The 23,414-nt window shown below is 38.5% G+C and overlaps 3 protein-coding genes across 9 annotated transcripts; all 3 read left to right on the top strand.

The window, feature by feature from the left end:
* The first annotated feature begins 816 nt into the window (after positions 1 to 816).
* LOC117304668 lies at positions 817 to 6,857 on the top strand. Of its 3 annotated transcripts, none has more exons than XM_033789238.1 (7): positions 817 to 1,085; positions 2,684 to 2,786; positions 3,015 to 3,296; positions 4,146 to 4,373; positions 4,866 to 5,000; positions 5,393 to 5,474; positions 5,933 to 6,857. In XM_033789238.1, the coding sequence occupies exons 2-7, from the start codon at positions 2,702 to 2,704 to the stop codon at positions 6,354 to 6,356; spliced, it is 1,236 nt and encodes a 411-aa protein (XP_033645129.1). In that variant the 5' UTR covers positions 817 to 1,085; positions 2,684 to 2,701; the 3' UTR covers positions 6,357 to 6,857. The 3 variants fall into 3 exon arrangements, with proteins under 3 accessions (XP_033645129.1, XP_033645128.1, XP_033645127.1); XM_033789237.1 differs by having other exon boundaries at positions 818 to 1,085; positions 4,800 to 5,000; XM_033789236.1 differs by having other exon boundaries at positions 819 to 1,085; positions 4,770 to 5,000.
* Positions 6,858 to 8,614: 1,757 nt separating this feature from the next.
* Positions 8,615 to 16,780, top strand: LOC117304667. Of its 5 annotated transcripts, XM_033789231.1 has the most exons (9): positions 8,615 to 8,897; positions 9,750 to 9,892; positions 10,444 to 10,494; positions 11,225 to 11,327; positions 11,724 to 12,011; positions 12,422 to 12,649; positions 13,050 to 13,283; positions 14,307 to 14,388; positions 15,446 to 16,780. In XM_033789231.1, the coding sequence occupies exons 4-9, from the start codon at positions 11,243 to 11,245 to the stop codon at positions 15,855 to 15,857; spliced, it is 1,329 nt and encodes a 442-aa protein (XP_033645122.1). In that variant the 5' UTR covers positions 8,615 to 8,897; positions 9,750 to 9,892; positions 10,444 to 10,494; positions 11,225 to 11,242; the 3' UTR covers positions 15,858 to 16,780. The 5 variants fall into 5 exon arrangements, with proteins under 5 accessions (XP_033645122.1, XP_033645123.1, XP_033645121.1 ...); XM_033789232.1 differs by lacking the exon at positions 10,444 to 10,494; XM_033789230.1 differs by having other exon boundaries at positions 9,750 to 10,494.
* LOC117304733 (mucin-2-like) lies at positions 16,042 to 22,354 on the top strand. Its single transcript, XM_033789336.1, has 6 exons — positions 16,042 to 16,282; positions 18,583 to 18,876; positions 19,238 to 19,459; positions 20,490 to 20,753; positions 21,614 to 21,701; positions 21,922 to 22,354. The coding sequence occupies exons 1-6, from the start codon at positions 16,042 to 16,044 to the stop codon at positions 22,352 to 22,354; spliced, it is 1,542 nt and encodes a 513-aa protein (XP_033645227.1).
* Positions 22,355 to 23,414: the final 1,060 nt, after the last annotated feature.

Below are 23,414 nucleotides of genomic sequence, written 5' to 3'. Positions count from 1 at the left end.
AACGTAGTTTTTGAGAAAGAGGTTATTTCTCACTAAAATTATAAAAGACTTCTGGCCAGAATACTTTTCCTATCTAAAAGCACACTATTTTATACAACAAGGGTGTTTTCCATCATTTTGTCGCAACTTCAATGACCAATTGAGTCCAAATTTGTACAGGTTTGTTATTTTATGCACTTATGTCTTACAATTGTATGGAGATTCGATAAAACATAGCAACCAAAATGTTCCATGTTAACAACAATAAACTTGCCATGTAAAACTGAAAAAACAGTATCTGACTTTTATTTATAGAAAGAGATGTTAAATTTGCATCGAGGATAAAGAATGAGATGAGAACACTAGAGAAGCCTGTTGGTGCTTGATGAAGCATCCACTCTCATAGAACCTGAATGAATGAATAAGATGCTACTGTCTTGTGGAATAATTTATATTTCATATAAAAGGGAATAGTTTGTGGTTACTTAAATTAAGAGCCGAAGCAACTCGTAACAAAGGAGGTAGTGCGAGTGTTTTAGTTGGCATTTTACACCCTTATGGGCCTAAAGTGTATACAATACTATTATACCAACGAATTTGAACGAGTGAGGGCTCTCTCTTTTATTCATTGTTACACTCAAAACCTATTATGCGTTCGTTTAGCTTCCCTGGGTCGACCCCGGTGTGTGGCGGGTTTTTTTTCCCAGGACGAACGTGTGCAGATAATTACCCACGTTCGTCCTGGAAAAAAAAACCCCACCACACACCGGGGTCGACCCAGGGAAGCTAAACGAACGCACCCTATTACAATGAAATGCGGAACTAAAGAAGAATAGTATCATGGATTTTTTGCAACAGGTGATGAACTCAAAAAAGAAGTGGAAAAAAACTCCACACAGTGCACCGTGTACACTGAGCCGTACTATTGATCACTGACTGGTAGCACAAAAGTTGGTTTTGCAAAGTACACGAAATCATTGTAGCGTTTTGCGAAAACGAGTGGTGTACCCTATGAAGGAACTGCATGTGTATGTTCTTTGCTAACTCTCACTTGTTGCTGCGGTTGTGGCTTGTACTTGATTCTCGTGCATAGAATCAGTCTAAAGGTAAGTTTATATTATGTTCGAAGATTTATGACAAAATATTAAAACAATGGAAAAGGATAACCAAGAATGAAACAGATTTGAAACTGACGGGTAAATGCTTGTGGCATTATTCGACATTTGGTGAGAGTGTGTCTACATAAAAACTAATGTACTAATTACCTAGATGTGGATATTTGTCGAAACAGAGTCATGCAAATAATACAGGATGCCTATCTGAATAATACTGCCTGAGTATCTGGTGGTTTTTGAAAGAAAGTAGACATCAATGGAAGTACGACAGATGTCTGAATACTGGGTTTAGTAATAAGTATAGTGTCGATGGAGGCACTAGCCAGGTCATTGCCACACTTCAAAGTGGACGCTGTGGTCCGACACCCAGCTAAATATAAAACTCAAATTTTAATACCAATATTCAAGACAGTTACTTGTGCAATATTATTTCATACATTTTGGAACCAAAGCAATTCACTCATTTACAAATATAGTCATGTATTAGCATAATCATTGATAAAATATGGTGGTTTTCGAAACAAATATGTCATCATGGGAGATACAACGATGCCAATTTCATGGAGCTGCTTAAGCAAAAAATGTGCCTTTAAGCACGAAAATAGCTTGCTCGTATTAAACATTTTACTGACCAAAATTTCATGCCACAAAGATTGCTCGAGCCTGGTATTTAGCTGTTGTTTAGTTAGCACAACAACAATATTGAATAGAGTCTTGACCGGTGGTCTGATTTTACCAAGCAAGGATTATTTTGCTTAAGCAAAGTGTTGTGCTTAAGCAGCTCCATGACACTGGGCCCGGTGATGTCTTGAAAAAAAAGATGCATCGCTGAATAGCTGAGTAGTGTCGAATAGGGAAATGCAGAATCTGTTGATGGAGTCGGACTTATGAAACACGGCTTAGTGGCAGTTCTTATAATGGAAACTTGGAAAGTGTAGTCCGACACAAGGAAGTAAATTTCACCTAGCAGAAAATAAATTTCTAAATAGGATATGATTTTGAGTTTAGTGTTGACTGGGGACAGAATTTGTTGATTGGGGGGGGGGGGGGGGGGGGGCACACTATGAAACACGGCTTAAAGGCAGTGGACACTATTGGTAATTACTCACCATAATTATTATCATAAACCCTCACTCGGTAACGAGTAATGGGGAAATGCTGATAGTATAAAACATTGTGAGAATTGGCTCCCTCTGGAGTGACGTAGTTTTCGAGAAAGAAGTAATTTTCCACGAATTTGATTTCGAGACCTCAGAATTAGATTTTGATGTCAAGAAATCAAACATCTGGAAGCACACAGCTTCGTGTGACAAGGGTGGTTTTCTTTCAATATTATCTCGCAACTTCGACGACCAATTGAGCTCAAATTTTCACAGGTTTGTTATTAATTATGTTGAGATACAGCAAGATGAGAAGACCGGTCTTTCACAATTACCAATAGTGTCCAGAGTCCTTAATGGCAGTACTTATATTATACAAAGGAAACTTTGAAAGTGTAGTCCGACAAGGAAGTAAAACACACCCAGTTAGTACAACACACACTCATATTCTTATACAAATATTCAGTTACTTGTACAATTTGATTTCAGGCATTTGGAACCAAAAGAATGCTTCATTCATTGTACGGAGCTGCACTAATTTGGACGGCGTTGGTTTATCAACTAATGACGTCATCAAATGCGCAGACTACCGGTAAGAAACTCTCTCTCTATTACACAGTTTCAAGATCAGTGCTTTAGTTTCTTGTCTTCGCTGCCCACAACTCGTGCCTTTTACAAATACACAGAAAACAACTTGTGTGCGTGGTTCAAAGTGTTTAAATTAGACTGCTTTTTTTAACGGCTAATCTCCTTTTGGAAACATCTCTTTTGGTGACCACTATTAGAATTGCTATAGCTACGTTTGTATCGTTTTATATAGGACCTGGATATTTGGGGTGCTTTGAAGATGGGACATGGAGAGGTCGGGATTTGAGTGGGGATTCAACAACCTCCAACAGCTTGTCCGTGGAGTGGTGTTTCAATTACTGTGGCAGTAGATCTTATAAATATGCTGGTGTAGAATCTGAGACGGAGTGTTACTGCGGAAACAACGAGGATTATGGAAGACGTGGGACAGCAAAAGAATCAGAGTGCCGGAATATTTGTCCAGGCAACTCAAACCAATACTGCGGTGGTCATTGGCGAATATCAATCTACAAAAGTAAGCTAAGAAACTTACTTGCCCCCCCCCAACAAAAAACACCACAAACTATTTGCCCCCCCCCCCCCCCAATTTGTAAAAAAAATGTGCTAATTCTTGGCTTAAAAACTCAACCAGCAGCTGTTTTTTGTAATTCCGCCCGATTGAGCGTTGGTTGATAATTTAAGTACCAGGAAAAGGTACAGGGAAATTGGACATATTCCTAAAATCAATGCAAGTATATCACACAACACTTTGAAGTAATTTTCTGCTATAAATGAAGTCTTCTTGACTGCAGCTTGTTTAAATGATTCAACTTGTTTTTGAAAAGCAGAGCTGAACTTATACATTGTCACATAACATTACTCCGAAACGCCCGTTTCACACTAGGTAAATATATAACATTATATTAAAGGCAGTGGACACTATTGGTAATTGTCAAAGACTAGCCTTCACAGTTGGTGTATCTCAACATATGCATAAAATAACAAACCTGTGAAAATTTGAGCTCAATCGGTCATCAAAGTTGCGAGATAATAATGAAAGAAAAAAACACCCTTGTCACACGAAGTTGTGTGCGTTCAGATGGTTGATTTCGAGACCTTAAATTCTAAACTTGAGGTCTCGAAATCAAATTCGTGGAAAATTACTTCTTTCTCAAAAACTAAGGCACTTCAGAGGGAGCCGTTTCTCACAATGTTTAATACCATCAACCTCTCCCCATTACTCGTCACCAAGAAAGGTTTTATGCTAATAATTATTTTGAGTAATTACCAATAGTGTCCACTGCATTTAAGCATACGTTTTAGGATGTGCAAACTAAACCACATATGACTTCCAATCAAAGAATATTTTGTGTTTGACTTTCAGTTTCCGAAGGAGTTTGCAATAATGTAATTGGCCCACCAGCCCACGGGAGCCATGAAGTCACAAATCCTACCCACGTCTCTTATAGTTTAGCCAACTCCAAGTTCTTCGGTACCCATGTAAGCTTCGTGTGTAACACTGGGTACGTTATTCAAGGAGCCGAGACCATCGAATGTATAAAGAGGGAAAACATTGCAGAATGGAGCAACTCTGTACCAACATGCACAGCAGGTAAAGTTTCAATAACATCAGACACACCCTCACTTCCACTATTCTTAACTTCACTGCGACGATACTTTCATTAAGGTTTACAGAACCATAGACTTAACACACATCGATAGGACATTCAATGGGATATAATCGCTAATAGTAAAACACGGGCATGTATGCTTCGTTCAGTGAAAGGGCAAGGGCGCCAGGGCATTTTTTCCTTGGTAAAGGGCACCCTTATGATAAGGAAATTGTACATTTCTACTGGAGCATTTCAATGGCACCAAGGCATGACCAGGGGGCATGAAGCAATCGCCTTCGTTGGCTCCGTGAAGTATAGGGCTTGAAAACAAAAACAATCAAATCCTATTAATATAAATGAGTGACATTAAGTATCCGTCCTTTTCCATATTATAGTTGTACCACCGACAACTTTTTCATACACAGCATCGCCCCCGACAACGACCCAGACTAATAACACACCCATGGCAATGACAACTGTTTCACACACAGTTACAAGTGTAGTGCCCACGACTACGAACCAGACTAACAACATGATAGTGACCGCCTCGTCGGGAGGGCCATCGAGTGACCCTGGTGACACCACTGATGGGCGAGAGATACCCAACCCACAAACATCCAAAACAGGTTTGTCTATCTAAAATTCATACCAGTTCAAATCGTCCAGAGAAATAATGTTTTCTCCCGAACTACTATTAAAGAACCTAATATTGATAATTATTGTGCTGTGATGACCCCAATGTCATTGCTTCATTTGAAATAAAGCAAGTATCTTAAACTTACTCATAATGTGTACAAAAGTCACCCCAAAACAATTATTAATGTTTTCAACAAAAAAACATAATAGCGCCTCTGGATTTGGAAGCTTATTCATATCAGATCACAGTGATATTCAGGGAACAACTGAGTAGGTACATCAAAGAGAACCGGAAGGAGTTTGAAGTTGCTATGATTACTAGAAACCATGTCTCAAATCCGCTATTCTGGATAATGTTTATGTTTTTTGTTAATCCAACCAGGGGCTTTCATTGGAATAGCAGTTGGAGTAATCGTATCCTTGATGATTTTCATTGTGATTGTCATTATTACCTTCAGAAAGAGGTAAGATGCAAACTGTCTTCAGATCACGTTTTTTAGTTTTCACGGGTTAGGTCAAAGAGGCCCAATCTGAAGCATAAACTTAACTATGGATAGGGTCAATATGACCAACACGGGTCACGGTGATGACCATTTATCATTTAAAGTTCAAATGAAATGCATTATAACTACCAAGACACATGTCTCAAGTTACATCAAGTTTGACAGACTTGCATAAAAAGGACGCTCGGTGGCAGCAGACTCAACAGGACAACAGGTAGACGCACTTCCCTTGGCAATAAAGCACATGAGGAACTTCATCAGGGAAAATAACCAGTTATGCTTGATGCAACCTGCCCTTTAAATTACGTCCACGACGTGTGAAAATGATTGCCTATAACAAGTAGGCCCTACTGTCGGGCAGTTGAAAAACTTACTAACCACATTGTTAATTAAACTATGTTGTCCTATAAAATATACAGGCAAAAAAGAAGAGACGGGGGAATAAATGGTGCCAATGGTACAGTCAACACGAAACAAGCTGACGTCACTCCAGGGTTAGCCTACGAAACTCCAAGCCGTCTGGGTACAGTTAACTCAAACCCACCAGAATATGACGTCATTAAAGACTCAACGTACGAAACTTCAAGTCCTAAGAGCGCAATTAATCCCAATTCGTCGGAATATGACGTCATTACTGACTCAACGTATGAAACTCCAAGCCCTGCAGCTGCAGTCAATCCGAATTCGAAAGAATCTGATGTCACTACAAGTGCGATGTCAGCGTACGAGATTCCTAATCCGCCTCCAACAAATAAAAACCACAAATTCACTCAAGAGCAGTCCAGTAATGACATTGTTCACGAGTATGCAGATATCAAGTTGACGTCACTGAGTCAGAATTAGACCAGGCTGATGACGTCATGACTTGATTCCGAGTCATATCGACACACCCCTTTCAGGTGTTGAGGTGGAATAAATAATCATAAAAAAGGTCAATTCGGATCAGAGAGTTTGTAAAAAGCAAGAAAATGACAATTTGAGAAATAATTCTAGCAACATTGCTTGTATAAAATGCCCTGTCGAGTACACTTTAAATGGAAATGCCATGTAGAAAGATCATAATAGCTTTTAAAAAAGGGGGACATCTTTACTAATGTTTTTTCTCGCATTAGCCTCATTTCAAAAACCTTTTGATGTTGTCACAAGTCAATGCTTTGAGAACGTTCTCTGCATAAGCATGTTGTAAGTTTAGAGAAGGGAAAAGGTTTTAAAAGGATGGAAGTTTCCTTTATAATCCGGGGTTGGTCTGGAAATAAAGGCTGTGTTTCTCCCTCCGACAAAATTAATAGGAACTCGTTGAGCACGTCACACTTATTAAACTTTTTTTTTTTGGGGGGGGGGTACATAAACAAAATTCTGACTTCAACAAATAACACCTGATCCAGAGTTGTTGCTTAATGGTGGTTTCAAGTACTTGACCTATGTTTATGACTTTAAAGACCTGTATCTGTTTCAATTTTAAGTCGATACAGGGGACACACTAATCATAGTTTGTTTGATCCCTAGTATATGCAGCAAGGATCTTCGTAATAAATGCATAGCTCTATCATTCAACGACTAAACTTATATAAATACAGGACCCAGTGGTATATTTTTCAGCAAATAAGTTTGATCTGATTTCAGGGGAAGACAAATTTGCAAACACTGTTGAGCATTTTTCGAATATTCAGCATTAGATGCATTTCTAGTTATGTGTTGATAATTACGAGGAACTTAATTGATAGAGGGCGTACTGTCATAATTTGTGTGATCGCTAGATATGACGCATAGCTCTATGACATACAATGGTTAACCCTTTTACAAATAGAAAACAGGCCCCACGGGTATCCAGCAAAAATAAAACTTGATTTATTTCAAGGGGCTGAAAGATTAGCAAATATTTTTTTAAATAATATTTTTGATTATTATTGCATAAAGCATTGGTATGCGTTTAATAATGTATTGCTAATATGAGGAACTCTTAGTGATACTTTATGACAAACATTCTGTATATATACCATCCGCCCTGGTAATAGTTAAAAAGCAGGACAGTTCTTTTCAGAACTGAGAAGTCTCCCGAACCTCCGATTATCTACTCCACGGCAGTAGAATAAAGCAAGACAGTTCCCTAAGAACAACTCTACCTGGCAAGTAGATACACACATGGTGTTACCGCAAACCAAATATACATTCTGTATATCACTGGATTGATTCATCTTCTAAAGCAACACGAATGCCTCATTATTAAAACATATATCTACGAACGAACAGCTTATAACGAAATGTCTTAGAAATTTACGAAGATTCGAGATAAAGTATAGCAAAATTGTTCCATGTTAACAACAATAAAATAAAACCTGCCATGTAAAACAGAAAGAGCAGTATCTGACTTTTATTTATAGGATGTTAAATTTGCATCGGGGATAAAATAATGAGATGAGAACACTAGATAAGCCTGTTGGTGCTTGATGAAGCATCCACTCAGTATAATAACCTGAATGAATGAATAAGATGGCTGGATGAATAAGATGCTACTGTCTTGTGGGAGAATTTATATTTTCATATAAGGGAATAGTTTGTGGCTACTTAAATTAAGAGCAGAAGCAACTCATGAAAAGCAACATAATGGGTATATGATCCTCAAACATTACTTTAAATTCGTAACAAAGGAGGATATATTATTTGCCATGGAAGGCATTCCATGAATAAGAGCACCGGATTCAAACTCTGGTGTTTCTGATCAGCAGAGTGTGTCCCCAGCCGTGACACTATTGTCCTTAAGCAAGACACTAAAACATTACTTCGTCCTTTGGATGGGACGTAAAGCCGTTGGTCCCGTGTGTTGTAACGCACGTAAAAGAACCCAGTGCACTTGATCGAAAAGAGAAGGGGTTCGCCCCGGCGTTCCTGGCTGGATTGGCGGCATATTGCGCCACAGCACCTTGTAAACCATTACACGGTGCTATGTAAAAGGAGTAGATCATAATTCAAAAACCTATTCCCACATACCTTGCAGGAAATACTGTATGTTTCAGCACTTTGAGACGCCCTTCGGGTGTATAAAGCACTATATAAATATCGACTATAATATTGTTATGTTATTCTAATAATCGTGGCTTTACCATGGAACACGGAACTAAAGAGAGTAGGCCTACATCCTGTACGTTTTGCAACAAGTAAACTATACATGCACTTGTACTCCTGATCACTGACTGGAACGAATGCACAAAGCAGGTTTTGCCAAGTACACAGCTAGACTGCAATGTATGACATTTTCGCTAAAACGAAGTGGTGTAGGCCTTCCGTATGAAGTGAACCATGTTCTTCTTTTCTAACTCTTACTGATTGGTAGCGGTTGTGGCCTGTATCTTGAATCCCGTGCATATAGAACCTCTCTTTATAAAGGTAAGCATTTCTTGTACAAATTATAATAGCCTATTTATGACAATAACATCAAAAGACTACAAAAGGAAAAGTAAAAGTTGAACAGATTTGAAAATAACGGGTGAATGCTTGAGGAATTGTTACATTGAGAAGTGTCAACTAAAAAGGTTTTATACACAACCCAGACGTGGATATTGATCGAAACAGAATCATGGGTTTGAGTATAGTGTCGAATAGGGACAAAATCTGGCGATGGAGGCACTATAGCCAGTCCAGACTATATATAGCCAGTCACAATTGGAAATAGTGGTCCGACACAAGGAAGTAAATGTCATCCAGCAGAACAAAACTCTCTATTCGTAATACAAATATTCAAAAAAGTTTTAAAATTGAACAGTATTTGATTTCAGGCATTTGGAACCCAAAACAATGCTTAAAATTCATACAAATAAACATAATGCCTTCCTGAACAATACTGCTTGAATAACAATGCGTTTAAATATACATGTTTATACAGTGTCATCGTGGGAGATGCAACGATTCCAGGGATGTTTTGAAAAATAATGCCTCGCTAAATAGGATATGATTTTGAGTTTAGTGTTGACTGGGGACAGAATTTGTTTATGGGGGGGGGGGGGCACACTATGAAACACGGCTTAAAGGCAGTGGACACTATTGGTAATTACTCACCATAATTATTATCATAAACCCTCACTCGGTAACGAGTAATGGGGAAATGCTGAAAGAACAGTTTATAACGAAATGTCTTACAAATTTACGTAGATTTGAGATAAAAAGTGTTCCATGTTAACAACAATAAAATAAAACTTGTCATGTAAAACTGAAAGAGCAGTATCTGACTTTTATTTATAGAAAGAGATCTTAAATTTGCATCGGGGATAAAATAATGAGATGAGAACACGAGAGCACCCTTGATGAAACATCCACTCTCAGTATAAGAACCTGAATGAATGAATAAGATGGCTGGATGAACAAGATGCTACTGTCTTGTGGAGGTAGAGTTTATATTTCATATTTTCGGAAATAATTTGACAAATTATTTCGTTACTTAAACTAAGAGCTGAAGCAACTCGTGAAAATCACCATTTCTAATTATCCTCCTTTAAACTCGTTACAAAGGAGGATATAATATTTGCCATGGCAGGCATTCTAATGTACTCAAATAAAAAAGGCCAAAGTGTACAATAATATGCCAAACACGGATTTGAACTAGCGAGGGCTCTTTAGGCTCTGTTATTCATTGTCACCCACTCAAAACCTATGTATACCGTGGTTTTACACCATGGAATGCGGAACTAAAGAAAATATATCCTGTACGTTTTGCAATAGCCTAAACCTTATACACTATGAACTTAAAATGAAAACAACATCTTCCGAACATTGCACTGTGACTGTACTTCTGATCACTGACTGGAAAGAACGCACAAAGCTGGTTTTGCAAAGTACACAGACTGCATTGGATGATATTTTCGCTAAAACGAAGTGGTGTAGGCCTACCGTATGAAGGAAATCATGTTCTTCTTTTCTAACTCTTACTGATTGGTAGCGGTTGTGGCCTGTATCTTGAATCCCGTGCATATAGAACCACCCTTTAAAGGTAAGCATTTCTTGTACAAACTAATAGCTTATTTATGACAAATAACATCAAAAGACTGAAAGGAAAACTAAAAGTGAAACAGATTTGAAAATAACGGGTGAATGCTTGAGGAATTGTTACATTGAGAAGTGTCCGAGTTGTATACACAACCCAGACGTGGATATTGGTCGAAAAATAATAATGGGTTTTTAGTATAGTGTCGACTAGGGACATAATCTGGCGATGGAGGCACTATAGCCATGCCATTATTGGAGCACTTGGAAAGAGTGGTCGGACACAAGGAAGTAAATGCTGATAGTATAAAACATTGTGAGAAACGGCTCTGATGTAACGTAGTTTTCGAGAAAGAAGTAATTTTTCACGAACTTGATTTCGAGACCTCAGAATTAGCTTTTGAGGTCACGAAATCAAACATCTGAAAGCACACAGCTTCGTGTGACAAGGGTGTTTTTTCTTTCAATATTATCTCGCAACTTCGACGACCATCAATTTGAGCTCAAATTTTCACAGGTTTTTTATTTTATGCATTATGTTGAGAAAACACCAAGTGAGAAGACTGGTCTTTGACAATTACCAATAGTGTCCAGAGTCTTTAATTGCATGACTTATAATACAATAGAAACTTTGCAAGTGTAGTCCGACACAAGGATTGAAGTAAATCACTCCCAGTACAATACAAAACTCACAGATACAAATATTCAAGCCAGTTATTTGTACAACTTGATTTCAGGCATTTGGATCCAAAACAATGCTTCATACATCGTATGGAGCTGCACTAATTTGGACGGCGTTGGTTTATCAACTAATGACGTCATCAAATGCGCAGGCTACCGGTAAGCAAATCTCTCTTTAATACACAGTTTGAAAATCAGTGTTTATTAAAATAATAATATTGCCTTCACAGTACACAACTTGTGCCATTTATAAATAAACCGATAACTTGTGTGGTCTATGGTAAGGTATAAACTCACTGCTATTATATTTTTTTCTAGTAATCCGTATTCGTGTTATCAAAAATAACGTGCCTTACTCATGTGCTCTGTAAAACAGTGCACCGCGAAATAATGATTTTTTTTTCCCCAACAAAAATAAAGCATTTCCCCCATCACTCTCAATAGCATGATTGAAATGTAGTACGTTTATCTCCTATGTGAAATAATCTCTTTTGGATCATTGCGATAATATTGCACAACAATTTGTGGTTATCTACGTTTTGTGTCGTTTTATAGGTCCCGGATATTTGGGGTGCTTTGAAGATGGTAGGTTATTGAATGGTGGTCGGAATTTGAGAGGGGATTCAACAACCTCCGACAGCTTGTCCGTGGAGTGGTGTTTCAATTACTGTGGCAGTAGATCAAATAAATATGCTGGTGTCGAATATACGCGTGAATGTTACTGCGGAAACAACGAGGATTATGGAAGACGTGGGACAGCAGCAGATTCAGAGTGCCGGAATATTTGTCCAGGCAACTCCAACCAATACTGCGGTGATACTTGGCGAATAGCGATCTACCAAAGTAAGTTCCACTTACTTATAATCGGATAGCTGGTTGAATTGGATGCAAGAGGAAACTGCTCGTTGAAAGTTCTTGAGTTAAAAACTCAACTATACAGCAAAGGTGTTTTACTTTGTTAATTCTGCCCGGGCCGATTGAGCGCTGACAAATTCAAGTACCAACCCAGGAGAAGTTAAAGGGAAATGGGACATCTAATGCATAATCATTGCAAGTGTATTGTAGATCACACAACACTTTTAAAATATTGTCTGTTTTGTATGAAGTCCATTTAAATGCTTGTTTGAATGATTTAGGCTGATTTTAAAAAGCAAAAGTGAATGTACAAAATAATGATTGCTGCAGCGACACAAGCATGTTTAATCAGAATAACCGGTATTACTAGGACAACATCATGTGTGTTTGAATTTCAGTTTCCCAAGGAGTTTGCAATAATGTAATTGGCCCACCAGCCCACGGGAGCCATGAAGTCACAAATCCTACCCACGTCTCTTATAGTTTAGCAAACTACAAGTTCTTTGGTACCTGTGTACGCTTCGAGTGTGACCCTGGACACGTTATTCAAGGTGAAGATTCTATCGAATGCACACGGAGTGGTAACACTGCAGAATGGAGCAACTCTGTACCAACATGTACAGCAGGTAAAGTTCAAAATAGCATGAAACTGTCACTTACATTACTCTTAACTTCACTACGACTACTTTCAGTGTGGTTTACAAAACCAAAGACTTACAGTATGGATGTTAGGAAATTCAATGGGGTGTACTTAATCGCTAATAGTAAAACACGGGCCTGTGTCATTGGTTTTTGAAAGGGCAGGGGCACCAAGGCATTTTTTCCATTGGTATAAAGGGCACCCTATTGATGAAATTGTAATTTTTTACTGGAGCATTTCAAGGGCACAAGGCATGCAATGACCAGGGGGCATGGAGTCAATCACATTTGTTGGATCCGTGAAGTATAGGGCTTGAAAACAAAAACAATCAAATCCTATTAATATAAATGAGTGACATTAAGTATCCGTCCTTTTCCATATTATAGTTGTACCACCGACAACTTTTTCATACACAGCATCGCCCCCGACAACGACCCAGACTAATAACACACCCATGGCAATGACAACTGTTTCACACACAGTTACAAGTGTAGTGCCCACGACTACGAACCAGACTAACAACATGGTAGTGACCGCCTCGTCGGGAGGGCCATCGAGTAACCCTGGTGACACCACTGATGGGCGAGAGATACCCAATAACCCACAAGCATCCAAAACAGGTATACGTTTACTAAATTCCACATACCACAGCTGTTCCAATGTTGCAGAGAAATCTACCGAGCAATCGTTGTAAATATCATCATAACAATGTTCAATCACCACCATGGCCCAATTTCATAGAGCTGCTTAAGCACAACAAGTAGCTAAGCACAATAAAATGTTGCTTACCAGAATATGGTTACCAGCCAAACTTATATATCGCATGTAAAGTTTGTGATTCGTATCCTGCTCATTTTTGCTGAGCAGAAAATGGTTTTAGCAAAATATTTTGCTTAGGCATCTCTATGAACTTGGGCCCAGTAGTCCTGATTTCTCCTGAAGATGAGCAGAGATCTGTTCGAAACGTCGAGACCACACCGTATCTTTTCAAAGTCAACACTCTTAGGCCTACTAACGATATTTCATATGGTTGTACCCGCAAGTTTACTATTTATTTATAGTTGCTTCCAATTTATCCAGACCATGCAAAGCTTCAAACAAATATCAATGTTCTTTCATCAAATCACTGACATACATTTAGTCCACAAACCGTGTTTCCAGGCCCTCTCTTGATATCTCATTTTTTAGAATACATTATTACTGGACCATTATTATTTATTTTTTTACTGTACAACCCCTCTATAGAATCGCAAAGGTCGTTGGTTGGAATCATACCCGAGTAAAAAGAAAAAAATTCACAGAACTCGGCAAAGTTCTGAGTAGGCCTATTACAGTGCTAACACGCATTGGTGTCTATATGAGGAAAACCAAAATTAATATTCTTTATCCACGATGCAAATTTAACATCTAATAGAACAAGAATACCGTTCATTTTCATTAAAATCCTGAGGATGGGAATGAATTTACTCAATGGCAAGTTTAAGGAGAAGCAAAACAAAATAACAACGATGTCTATATCTTTCAAAATAAAATAAAATAAACAATTTCGAAAGAAAGAAATGAATTTAGGAAAGTGTTGATTTGGGATTCCAAAGAGTTGCATCGGTACGTTTGAATGTTTTTTCTTCTATACTATCCCACAGGGACTATTATAGGAACAAGTGTTGGAGTGATCTCAGCTTTGGTTATTCTTCCGGTAGTTGTCATAATTCTTTTCCGAAGGAGGTAAATAGAACACTCAATATCTGAGGAAACGTAACATGTAACCATATCTTGGTTTAGGCCTTCAAGATAGGCCCTTTTCGAAACTACGGCTTCGGTTTGAGGCTCCGTTCTCTCGTCTGAAGCCCTGGGCGCGTACGCACTTCAGAACAACCTGCGGGCTAAGCAAGCCTGAGCTAGCCGAATCCAAAGACGAAGCCGTCGTTTCGAAAAGGCCATGATTCTGCCAGGTTCGAAACGTCTCACCACTAACTAGTTTTGTATTTATACCATCCTTTTGGCTGGTTAGCAGTTTACAACAACTAATTCTAATTTCAAATTTGTTTTACTTGTATTGTTAGAAAATCTTCAATATACATAAATGAATACGTTCATGTATTTAAACAATGTAGGTCTACATCAATAATCCAATTTATTAACACAATTAAAAAAAAACATAAAGGGTGATTGGTACACTTCCTCGAAAGGGTTAAAGGAAGCGAATAACTTCCTATATGAGTGGTTATTTCCGTGTGTTTGACATTGTCATATAGCAAGTTAAATGTCATGACATATCAACCAATGCTCCTAAATATTAACAGGGACACCAGGTAAAACACTTCGTTTCGTTTTTAAATCGAAACCATCCATTATCTCAACCCGTAACCTTCGAAAGCTTTAGTATGGGTAATTTGGGAGTTTCAACGATGGCTCAATGCACTGTATTTCCTTTTGGTGAAAGAGATGTCAAATATAGGCAATTCTAATTACTTTCAACTAATGGTGTTGAGCAACTTCAAATTAGGGAGGTTTCGCATGCGAACGGATACGGTTAGTGCGTCAGATACGTTATCATTATGATGTCATACGCTACTCGCTATCTGCTATACGTGTAGACGACACTGATATCCTGCTTGCTACACGTAAGTAGGTTACGGAGTAAACGTATGCGTATACGTATCCGTTCGCGTGCGAAACTTCCCTATTATGCCACCTGCCACGTATATACGGGGCTAGAAGTGCTCCAACATGAACCTGTAAAACGCAGTTATAACTGTGTGCATTTTTGTTTATCTGTCAGAGACAACAAGAGAAACGCAAGCTCTGACGTGGCAATGGCTGAAGTTACATCCACCATCAACCAGACCCAAAGAGACTCTGACGTCGTCAGCACAGAACCAAACCAAGCCTCAACTATACCAGTATACAGTCAAGTTATCAAGAACCGGACTAAAAACGAAAACGTGTACGCGAATCCCGATGACGTCACTAATTTAGCAGCGGAGTCGGCGTATGAAGTTAACTTAGATATCCAGCCTTCTTCAAATGAAGACGAAAATGAAACCGGATTGGTTGACAATATCCTGTATGATAGTTCAGCATTGAAAGACGAGTCAGAGATGAGGAACAATGATCTAAACGACGAGCATGTTGGGGCCTTAACAACCATGGAAGAACAGCCAGGATGGGTTGAAAATATTATTTACGAATAATATGCAATACTTATATAGCTATGTATATCAAAATATTATGGGCATTGGATTTAAATCCTGCGGTAAATTTCACTAAAAGCTGGGATTGATCTATAGACGAGTCGGCAAATGAGTTTACCATAATTCCAAAACAAGAACAACAAAAACATTGACACTTACATCGACAACGACAACAACAGCGACAATGCAATCGACAACGACATCGACAATGAAAACGACAGCAACCACAACATCGACAGCAACAACATCGGCAGTAACAACATCGACAGCGACAACATCGACTGCGACAACGACATCGACAGCAACAACATCGACAGCAACAACATCGACAGCAACAACATCAACAGCGACAACAACAGCGACAGAGACACCGACAACGACATTGACAACGACGACATCGACACCAACAATGAACAATAAGGACAGTGAATGCTTTAGAGTACAAGGCAATGGCGTGCCTGTTATTACACTAGTGTGGGTCTGTTAGGTTTTGTTCGTTCGACCTAACAAAGTAAGAGAGAAATAATTATGTTTGAACAAAATCATATTTGTTTACCCTTGAGTCTATGCGGGCTTCAGTTTGAATCAATATTGTTGTTGTAACAATTGTATCTGCAAGCTTACCTCAATTCTTCTGTCGGATGCGTTCAGAGAGTTCAACATCTGTAATCATCATATCCTTTGTAAATAAAGTCAATTAGAGTGAAACCGAGAGTGAAACATGTAACCATAAAATATTGTATTTAATTACTGAAAGGTTTGACAATCACACACACACTTTTCAAGCACTGAGTATACAGTGCTTAGTCGGTGTTAAGGTTGAAATAGATTATAACACTTCATGCGTTTGTACTTCAATTTGGCAAACTTCGATTTGGAAATACAAAATTAGTGTTTGGGTACATTTAATTGTCAGTCACCTTCTTAAAAAAGGGTACATTATACAACAAATCAGTTGTACTTAAAATAAAAAAGTCTACATTATAAGGGATTGGGGTTGGGGGGGGGGGAGATTTAACAAAGAGTTGAACTGATAAATTATTTTACCCGCCACCGTGTATACATTGTACAACAGCATTGCAATGTTAAAGCTATTGGAACTGAAAGAACGCCTGCCAAATTTTATCTGAATTTCAAACTATGTCTTCAAGAAAATGCTAGTTGTTTTGAATTGGTATTACTGCTTAATTTCTGCTTCATTATCGAATTATAATGAGGTCTATAATGGAATGGCGCTATATAAAAAGCCCATTGTATAATCACAACATGTTTATATGATTTGATTTTTGTTTGCATAATATTGCTTTAAACAAATTGCATAAGCCACTACACGACAGTGAAGTTGATCTGGGTTTTTTTCTTCGAGTTTTATTGTAAAGAACAAGTTGGTTATTTTACACAAGTAACACGTTGTTATTATTTGTATGTACTCTACACTTTGTGTCAACGTAATTGTGCAAAGAAAACGCTTCATACGAAAATAAAGCTCATGCTTTTACTAACATATTAACTTAATTGACAACAAAGTTTGTATTATTATTAGGGAACAACTTTCAAATGAAAATGTGTTTAAACTGATTCTTGTCTATAATGCCCGGGCCAAATTTCATAGACCTGCTTAAATAATTGCTTGAATCAATTCTGCTTAGCAGAATTTAGCATGATACCAGTCACAAATTTTTACATGTAACATGGTAGTTTGGCTGGTAGCCTTATTCTGGTAAGCAGTTTTGTTTTTGCTAAGGTTACTTTTCGCAGCTCTTTGAAATTGGGCTCAGGTTAGTGTGCAAGTGTCACACACAATGTTATATTGATACAAACTTAGGGCTTTAGCTACCACAAATTTCATCCATCACATGCGTTTGTTTTGTTCCATAAGGAATCATGGGACTGTTGGTTATCATTACCCTTGGACTTTCAACTTTACCACGACGACGCTGTTGGTATGGTGAAGCCTTTAATGACGTTTCTCGTGTGAAAACACGAGAAACGCTCAGATGGCTTCACAAAGCATATCTTGGAATATGTTATGTAAGGCGAGATAAGATTCACCAAGCAATATTTTATGTAAACAACTGTTGAACCCGGAAACAAAATGTAGCCTTAAATATCATATCAGACCATTTTTTGTCTAGAAGTGTACTGCGGTAGCAGCCAACAAAATAAAATTAAAAAATATGATGGTGCACAATATAAAGCCCTCTGATGCAGTGATGCACATGCTTGAACAGATGTTGTTTTTTGTATAATGTGACAGCACATCGAATAAAGACTCGTCTCATTTTCTTCTCAACTGGCGGCTCATCTTTAAAAAAAGGACGATGGGATCTTTTGTTTCTCTGTATGTAAAGGTATTGGTGTTGGTTCTATCTTTCCAACTTGTGTTATCGATGGCCCAAAACGGTGAGTTTATGTCTTCGGTCATTCATCATCTACACCCAATCACACTATAACAAATTTTAATGAATTTTGTCTGGGAGAGTGTCCACTAAAAATGAATTATATGGAATGAGAGGAGGAGCACCTCCGATTCGCAGACAGAAGGCCTAATAAAACAAGTTAATTTTGTAATTAGTTGTCGCAATACAACGGGACAATAACTCACTTAACGTATATACATGTATTATTTTCTCAATTTATTAACACTTTCAACATCTCCCTCCATTCAAATATATTGTTTTCATTTGTTTTATGTTTGTTTGTTTGTTTGATTTGTTTCATATAGGCCCTGGCTTTCTGGAATGTTTTAGAGACGTAGTATGGAATCGTGCGCTAAATTATGGCCCTTTCGACTCATATGATAAACAGTCCGTGGAAAGATGTTTCAAACAATGTCTGGATTGGCAGCAAGGTATCCGTAAAGACAAATACGCCGGTCTGGAATTTGAATATGAATGTTTCTGTGGAAGTAATGATGATTATGGCAGACATGGTGAAAGGCCTGGAGAATGTGAAGATCCTTGTACGGGAAATAAAGACCAGTTGTGCGGAGACTCCGAACGGATATCTATCTATGAAAGTAAGTTGGCTGTGAAATTAAGGCTATTAAGTTGGACCTGACCCAGTTCCCGGGTTAGAATGACCCGGGAAGTGTTAAAACAAACAAAAGAAACATGCACTGTATTCTGCCTCACGTTGACCCGTGTCATTTTTGTTAGAACCATCAATTATTTTCTGCATCTTTCAAATACAGGGCAATCTCAGTGGTCTAGTTTGTTTGACACTGCTCTAGAATTACAAATGGGTCGTGGGTTCGAATCCCACCCGAGTAATATGCCTGGGAAAGTATAGTATACAGTGTTAAATAAGTAAAACCAAAATTAATATTCTTTATCACCGATTAAAGATGTTAATTTTAATCTATTAAATCTTTCAAATAGTTAGAAAAGGAGTCTGCACTAATACAGTTGACCCTGCAAACGGAAACCAATCAATCACAAATCCATGGGAATTGTCTTATAACTTGAATAACTACAAGTTCTTCGGGACAACTGTCCACTTCTACTGTGACACCGGGTTTCGTCTACAAGGTGCAGCAAATATAACATGTGGGAATGTAGACAATATTGCCACGTGGAGTGACGATGTACCAACATGTGAAGGTATGATTTATTGAACAATGAGTTACACTATTTCTATATCAACATTGTCAATATTTTAGCCCCTAGAAACGGAAACATCTTTCCAGTTTCGCTTTCTGGTTTTAAAGGCACTGAACACTATTGGTAATTACTCAAAATACTTGTAAGCATTAGAAAACTTACTTGGCAATGAGTAATGGAGAGCTGTTGATAGTATAACACATTGAGAAACGGCTCCCTCTGAAGTAAATGTAGTTTTTGAGAAAGAGGTAGGTTCTCATTCAAATTATAGCCATGAAGCCCTTTTAGGCTTATGAATTAAAGCACACAAAGTAATGCAACAAAGTGTTTTTTGTTCTCTTTCATTGTGTTGTTGCAAATTCGAATTGAGGCAAAATTTTCGCAGTTGTTTTTGTTTTATGCATGTTGGGGTACAACAAGTGAGAATACTGGTCTTTGACAATAACCATAACGTATCCAGTGCCTTTACATGGATTATATATCAGTTCAGACGGAAATATTTATCAGCACTGGACACTTGTAAACTTTGTAATCAGTATCGAAACCTTGTTTGCATTGAACTTGCGTCCTCCATTGCTATAGACGATGTGACCTCTGACGTCACTTGAAAACCATAACATGATTCGCGTGCATACCTCCGGGCAAAACCTTTGTGTTTAGGCAACCAGCTAGAAAGTGTATGCAATCTTACCATGACTACGCGTCTTTTTGCCCGGCGAAACATGACGTATACAGTGTTTTGTCAACAGAGACGGTTTGAATGTAAACATAGGTCATCGTCTTTACATGCTGGCATAAACCTCCACGATTTAAAACGATAAGGTGATCAATTTTCATTGCTATAAAACAATGCAATGATTAAATTGGCAACGCCAACGGTCAAATTTGCCACTAAGTATCAGTTAGTCATTATAATAAACCCAGTTTACAGAACATCGTCGTATACAAAGCAAAATACATTATGGAACTCTTAAAGCGGTAGTGGGAAAAATCACACTATCGGTTTCACTTTCTATTTTGTCTTGTTCAGCTCAAACAACCACTTCTGGTACGACAACGCCTCTGCCCGTCACTACAATGGAAATGACGACAATGACAAGTGCACCCACAATGACAACGACAATGACAACGACAATGACAACTGTAGTGACATCAAGTATTCCCGAGATCACGGAAGAGGCTACCACCAGCCACGACACTGATGGCATAACACGTGGTGAAACTTCACCGACAATGGAGGTCACTACAGTCAAAGCAACAACTGCATTACAACTCCCATCAACTGGAAATTTAGGTATTAAAACAACTGCCAATCAAAGGGTGCATTCGATTAGCTTCCCTGGGTCTACCCCGATGTGGCGGTTTTTTTTTCTAGGACGAACGTGGGCACACAATTACCCCACGTTCGTCCTTGAACCTGGAAAAAAAACCCAGACATGTCATCACATGAGCATTCCCGTGGTGACGTCAGTGCACCTCGGGCCAGCCCCAGGAGCCCCGCTTGTGGATAGGGTCACTTGGGGCTGACTCGAGGTACACTGAAGTCACGACGAGAAGGCTCACGTGATGATGCGTCTGGGGTTTTTTTCAGGTGGGGCGTGGGTAAACATCTGCACACGTTCGTACTAAAAAAAAAACAAAGTATGCGACTTTTCCACGACGAACGAGGGGTAATTGTGTGCCACCGTTCGTCCTGGATAAAAATAAAATACGCCACATCGGGGTCGACCATGGGAAGCTAATCGAATGCACCCATAGAGTTATGCTGCCAATATACCTTTATCACGCTGTCACCATCTTGGTCATGTTTCCTGTTTCCATAACAGTAATGAATGCTAACATGCATTGCGCAAACATGGCACCAGATTATTATTTCGTCCAACCTCATCCAGTTTGTTTACAATGAGTTGGAATTGAGCAAAATCAAGTAGCCCACACCGTGATGTCTAAAGACTTGGCGCTCTCATCTAGAGGACAAAGGAAGGTCACTCATTGGTCCATCCTAATGCGCTGCACGTCATAGACGGGTGTTGGCCATCTGAATTTGTTAAGTAAATGTAAAATATTGTGCCCCCCCAAAAAAAAAACAAAAAAAAACACGAGACTTTTAATATATCTGTCCTTTTTATATTATTCACTAATTATGTCTTCCAGGGCAGATCGCGGGAATAACAGTTGCGGTTGTGCTCAGCGTCACAATAGCCTTGCTCCTAATGCTCATATTTTTCTGGAAGAGGAAAAGGTAATCTTTCCATCAAGTAATTCAACCTTGAAACCACTTTAAGAAGCACATGTACCTGTATATTTGGGGTAATAAAGCCACTAGACAAGTATTCTGCTTTTCTATATCGAAGTCAACCAAATCAGCTTTACATGCTTTACAAAAGTTATCTCCAAAAGATGAGCAGTAGGACCATATCAATGACTAACGCAACATTTCTGGTCTCCAATTTTATATGCAGAGGAAACACCATGGACAAGAAATCTACAGCAGTTGCCAATGACAAGACGGAGTCAACTTTCAAAAACAATATATATGAAAATGCTAAAGACTCGCCGGATATTCAAACATACTCCGAAGTCGTTCTTCAAAAGCCAAGTATAGATGACGTATACGATGACGTGTACGATGACGTAAACACGACACCAGATGACGTGTACACGACACCTGGTGACGTTAACACGGAACCTGATGACGTGAAATCGATACCCGATTACGTGTCTGTGTCATCAGCGTATGATGGTAAACAGTACGAAGAACCAAACGGGCAATCAGATACTGAATGGGTTGACAATAGTTTGTATGGGAGTACGAGCACTGATGAGCTTCCACTCTCATTAGAAATTGATACAAACGGGGAAGACGGATGGGTGGATAACACAATTTATGAATAGGGCCGGCGTCAGATCCAATTGTGTCCGCCATGCAAGACTGTTCGCTCCGGCCACTTTTGCATATGCAATCGTGTCTGGGGCTATGTACATGACTGTACATGTATGTGCGCGCGTATAAGCGAGCGTGCATGCACTGAACCAAAGTATATACAGCATGAATACTGCAAGGACGGTTTTGCACGGGGGCGGACACAACTGCATATGCAAATGTGTCCGGGCAGACACAATTGCATTGTGCAGCAGCGTCCGGGCGGACACGATTGCATATACAATGTACATGTACATGTATGCAAAACAATCCGGCAGACATTATTGCATATGCAATAATATCCTCCGGATAGTATTGCACAGAGGACATAATTGCATTCGACACCGAGTGATGACTGACTATGGATTGGTTTGTCAAGTTAACACTTTTTTTCGCTGGATAAGGGTGTTGACCGCCCGCCAGGGGATTGGTTATCAATTATGGATTAACACTTTGTTTCGATAGGACACCTCAATGCGTTTATTAAGTCAGCCAGTAATTATATATGTACAAAATACTTTCACAAATAAAAACCAAGTAGGGGGAAAGGTCAATCGCTCATGTGATATCAACTGCTTCCAAAAGAGGACAGAATAAGTTCTCTATACGATAGGCGCATATGTATATATAATTCCAGTTTTTCATTATTAATTGAGTGCACAATTGATAGTCAGATTTCACAAGAATCATACATACATGTATACCGGTGTAAAATTTCAATAAGTTGATGGTGATGAACACTTTATGAAATTACAGAATAAAATAATAATAAAAATTAATAAACAATAAATATACAATACAGACACAATATTTTGTAAGATGGATTTTGTAAACTGCATGTTTAATGTCAAAGTAGTTACAATGAATGGCATTCAAAATAATTTGTTATATTTCATCAATGGTTGACTATTTTTACAGAAAATTTGACAGTAATCCTGATGACTTAATGCAAAAACATGTGACTCGAAGAGGTGAAGACTGTTTTGTAGGTCCTCCAAATATTCTATACTGAGCAGAGGATAACAAATCAAG

This window comes from Asterias rubens, chromosome 21 (genome assembly GCF_902459465.1).
Source record: "Asterias rubens chromosome 21, eAstRub1.3, whole genome shotgun sequence".
In the NCBI taxonomy this organism is placed as follows: Eukaryota; Metazoa; Echinodermata; class Asteroidea; order Forcipulatida; family Asteriidae; genus Asterias; species Asterias rubens.
Note: the sequence above shows the minus strand (reverse complement) of the source record. Positions and strands in the feature narration are given on the sequence as shown.